At 48.5% G+C, this 5,000-nt stretch overlaps 1 protein-coding gene across 1 annotated transcript in view; it reads left to right on the top strand.

Moving 5' to 3' along the window:
* kif6 (kinesin family member 6) overlaps positions 1 to 5,000 on the top strand; it is a gene marked incomplete at its 3' end in the record, with an annotated part of 86,105 nt that overhangs the window by 69,934 nt on the left and 11,171 nt on the right. Inside the window, exons 20-22 of the mRNA XM_083924528.1 lie at positions 277 to 366; positions 486 to 590; positions 2,939 to 3,054. Of these exons, the coding sequence (XP_083780654.1) occupies positions 277 to 366; positions 486 to 590; positions 2,939 to 3,054 (311 nt within the window). The remainder of the gene's footprint in view (positions 1 to 276; positions 367 to 485; positions 591 to 2,938; positions 3,055 to 5,000) is intronic.

Here is a 5,000-nt window from a genome sequence, read left to right as displayed (position 1 = left end):
ATAAAATGCTCTCTTAACTTAAATCAAAATCAAAAGTGCGACCACTGACTCGTCTGTAATCATATTGCACATGACATCATTGTTTCATCCTGTGTGGGTCTGGTGTCCTCTTGAGTGTGTCATGTGTTGTGCGGTGTGTCTTGTCCCTAGCAGGGACTAGTGATGCAAATTAGCATCTTGGCTATAATCCGGCACTTTTACAGTGTTGTTGTTATCGTTGTTCATTAATGTCCCTAACAAATAAAGGATTGATTGACTGATTGACTTGTTACACAGTCCTGGTCTGAGCAGCACTGTGAGAGACTGCCCAGCAGACCCAGACCCAGGCCCGAATCCAGACTGTTCCCCTGCTGCTCAAGACCTCAGGTCAGCCAATCTTCATCTCGTCTCTTGTTTCCAATGAAGTACTGGATCAGACTGCATGTCACACTTTGTCCTCATATGTCATCATACATTTGTAGTTATTACATTTCTGTGAATTTCAGGAGCTTCATCCCCAAAAGCGTACCTCCCTTGACGGCCGTCCCAGCAGGGCACGATAAGTCCTTTGATGGGAGAACGACTGACTTCACTCCTTCATCTGAGTGGAGGTACGCAGAGGGTGGGCACGGCGTGCTGGGAATGAATGGATGGCTTTGAAAACAGCAGATCCGTGAAGTGATAACGCCGACGTTCACCGATGCTCTCTAGGCCTTTCTGTCTGACATTCAGGACATTTGACATGCGCTCTTAGGGCGCACTCACACTGTCCATCCGCACCGTACTCGAGCACGTTTCACAGCTAAAGTCTAGTTCCTTTGACCAGTGTGAGTGCAACTGTGCCGCATCCGTTTGGGAGAGGTGGGCTTTTGTAAAGCGTGTTTGCACGTGTACGAGCACGAGCGTGCGCACGTGTACGAGCACGAGGCCTACGGCGGTTCTGAGGTCATTTCCTGTGCGCCTGTTGGGACGTAGAAAAAAGAAGGAGGGACCATGCGCGGACATTTCAAACAATGGCGGTGAAAGGTTCACGTTGGTGTGATGCGGAGGTGGAGTGTTTACTGCAGATTTGGTTGATGAAAAGATTCAAAAACAGTCGACAAGACGCACAAAAACTCAGAGGTCTATGGAAAGATCTGGAAACAAAGCCACGCATCGCCATGACGTCATCAATGCGTGTGACGTGTTACGGCGTGATGACGTATAGGCAGAAAGAAGCATTCTCCGAGGCCCAGGTAGTGCGAGTACAAACGGGCCTGGGGGGGGGGGACAAGGACCCTAAAGCACGGGGCACTGGACAGACGCACAGTGGGAGTGCGCCCTTATTATTGGATAAAGCGTCTCGAAACATGGCCGACTATAATTAGAATTGAAGCGATAAGTGAAGTGTGTATCTTAGTTAGTTTATGAAGCCTGTGTGTAAACCACTGTGTGTAGGCACTGATGCAAACACTGCAGTAGCATAGTGCCCGTGTGTGCAGTAGCTCTTGAGTCCTTCACATACGTTCAGCCCAGACCTGTAGGTTTTATAGCTCTGCTGTGTTTTCTCTCTACCTCTGAACGTGGCCACAACTTATTTTTTTTTTATTTCTTTGTGAAGTAACGTCTCCAAACTGAATTAACAAATCAAAGAGCAGGGGGCCCGCTTGGACGCCGCTGCTGGAACTACCATTTTACAGCCGCAGTAAAACACTCAATGAATAACATGTATGCTTTTGTTCATCTCTCCAGCAACCACTGGTAGTATAGCGATGCTTTCGTCTCGTACGATTAGAAGAAGAAGAATTCCTTTATTGGTCCCGCAATGGGGAAATTCAATTTTCATGTTACACACACACACACACACACACACACACACACACACACACACACACACACACACACACACACACACACACACACACACACACACACACACACACACACACACACACACAGGACCTGTATACATGCAACTAGTGGAGAGATGTTAGAGCGAGGGGGCTGCCAGTGACCGGCGCCCCGATCAGTGGGGGGTTCGGTGCCTTGCTCAGTGCCCAGGAGATGAACTGGCACCTCTCCAGCCACCAGTCCACACTCCATTCATGGTCCACACAGGAACTTGAACCAGCGACCCTCCAGTTCCCAGCCAAGTCACCTACGGACTGAGCTACTGCCGCCCCGTTGGGCAATCACAGAGGCTCCATGGTTTAAAGTGCTGTTCTGTTAAAGTGCCGTCAACCTTAACATCTGTTGTACTCTGGTTTCAGACAATTGGAGAACAATTAGATATGAAATAGAGGATGATTTGTTTCCTGGCAACTGTCATGTTTTCCATATTTTTAGCGTGTCCACCAAAGCTGCAGACAGCAGGCGCTCCTCGCCAGAGCTTTGAAGGCCCAGCAGTATTTCAGCTGACACGCCAGTTGTGTCGGGTCGGTCTGATGCTGAATATCTGTGGACGTAAACATGTCGGCCCTTGTTTTGGATGAAGGGAGGTCGGAAACACGTTGGGAGATAGGACGGACCTGCCAGTCTATGTCGGATCATCCACAGATACTCAGAGAACAGCAGTTTTCCTCTCTCCTCTGTTGTTGTTGTTCAGCACTTGTACATGTAGGAGTTGTGGTTTACTTGTGGCATTTCTCCCGCCCCTCCTACCGTCCGTGTAATTGGACAGCTCTAGTGCAGCATTTTAGATCGACAAATGTGCAGAGCTCAGTGCAGATCGGGCGTGAGGCGTTCTATAATCAAATGTCTTAATAACAATAATGCCCCGTACCCGCTGCATTTGTGCTCAGCCTTGAGTGTTTGCAATCTTGTTGTCTTTAAGCTTTAGGAGCAAGAACAGTGTTCAGAGTGATAAGGGGCTTTTAAGCTTATGCCCCTTAGTGCACACAAAGTCAAATATTTGCTACAAGTCCTTATTTGTGTGACAGACACTTACTGTCCTACTGCATTACACACGTGTACCTTACAGGACCCTGTCCAGCACAGAGCCCTCGTCCTCCTCTATCCCCCTGACCGGAGACCAACAGGCTGATGCCGACATCCTGGCCTTTGTCCGAGCCAGGGAACACCTCCTGAACAGGACAGGTAACACACACGCGCACACACACACACACACACACACACACACACGCACACGCACACACACAAGGATGCACTCACTAAGCTTTCACACAATATACATTTTGCATGGACTGCTGCCCTCTGGTGGTGTGAAGCTTTACAACACTTCACAAATATCTTTTGTTTTGCATTTTGAGAGTTGTGTTTTTTTAACATACACACACCACATCGTAAATGTTTTACATTATAAACTAAAGATACTGTACAACACTTGATCAGATACCACTTTAAAAAAGCTGAAAAAGAATCCAGCAGCAGTGCTCGACTTAAAAAAACAACAATCAAGGTCCCATCATTTCAGTCAAAAAGGTCTCAACACCTCATCAGCCTCACTACGGCTGCTCATCTTTGGCTCTTCTACGGTTCTTCTCTCTGTTCCACTTTCTGTTTTGACCCTTGCGTAGCTGCTTGCTTTGGCAGACAGGAAAGCAGACTTGGCTGTCTTGTGGTGTGCTACTAGATAGATCCAGAACGGCTGAGGTCATGTGAAGAGACAGAACGATGGCCAAACGAGCCGACGCAGCAGACAGAGAAACAGTCAGGCTGCACGTTTGCCCTCTGAAGTCTTTCTTTCTCTACTCCCCCCCCCCGCGCTCAGGCAAGGGAGACTCATTTCATGCATCTTTACCTTGACAGTACTAATCTGGGTAGTGACTGTGTTATGTGTTGTGACAGGAAAGCCCCTCTCCTTGGTTGTTAGGTAGCCTACATGGGGCTGTCCCTCCTATCAAAACAGCTTTTAAGTGACAAGTGCATGCTGGGAAGTGTAGGGAACCTGGCAGAGAGACGCATTTCTCCAGTACTTTCAACTAGAGGTCTAATCCGCCCTGGGTTTTAACAGACTATTGTTCAATTTCAAATGTCTGCTTGAAACCTGGAGTTCAAGTCGACTTTGGATCCTTTTCTTCGGCTTTCTGTGCTTTTATTTGTCGTCTTTGTTTGTTTAGTGTCTTTTAGTTTGTCATCAAACTACATCTTGCATCTTTTCATCAGCGCAAACACAGCTATGGGTGTGATAGAGACCCAAAATACAGCAAAACAAAGTATACATAGGCAAGACCCAGGACCAGGTGGAGAAATTACATCTCCACACTGGCCTGGGAACGCCTCAGGATCCCCCAGTTAGAGCTGGTTAATGTGGCCCGGGAAAGGGAAGTTTGGGGTCCCCTGCTGGAGCTCCACTAGCTTGATGATAGAACAACATGGAGAACTAACAAACACTGCTGATGTTAAATAGCAACATCGCAAACGCATTTGTAATGCCACGTGAAAATGCCAAGGAGCACTGACGATCTCCAAGATGTTCTCACCGTGGTAAAACGTTATTGTACAGTCAAGTCTATGAAGTGTGTCTCCAAACTGCTTGTGAGGTTTTTTGTCAACCTGTGCATCTACAGAAAATCCCAAAGTGTAGATACAGTGGAGGAACGCATCCCGTGCCCTCTAAATGAGACATTTTTGTCCAAAGACAAATACAACCTTTACTACAGACACTAGCTCATGACCGAAAGAACCAGGTCGCGGGTCCAAGCGGCCGAAATGTGTTTCCCCAGGAGGGGGTCTGGAGTCTCCCTTAGAGAGAGGGGGAGAAGTTCAGCATCCGTGAGGAACTCGGAGTAGAGCCGCTGCTCCTTTGCGTTGAAAGGAGCCAGTTGAGGTGGTTCAGGATCATCTGGTAAGGATGAACCCTGGGCGCCTCCCTAGGGAGGTGTTCCAGGCACGTCCAGCTGGGAGGAGGCCTCGGGAAGACCCAGGACCAGGTGGAGAGATAAGATCTCTACACTGGCCTGGGAACGCCTCAGGATCCCCCAGTTAGAGCTGGTTAATGTGGCCCGGGAAAGGGAAGTTTGGGGTCCCCTGCTAAAGCTGCTGCCCCCGAGACCCGACCCCGGATAAGAGGCTGAAGATGA

This window comes from Echiichthys vipera (assembly GCF_963691815.1).
Source record: "Echiichthys vipera genome assembly, chromosome: 12".
Classification (NCBI taxonomy): Eukaryota; Metazoa; Chordata; class Actinopteri; order Perciformes; family Trachinidae; genus Echiichthys; species Echiichthys vipera.
The sequence above is the reverse complement of the archived record's forward strand: the minus strand, read 5'-3'. Positions and strand labels throughout refer to the sequence as shown.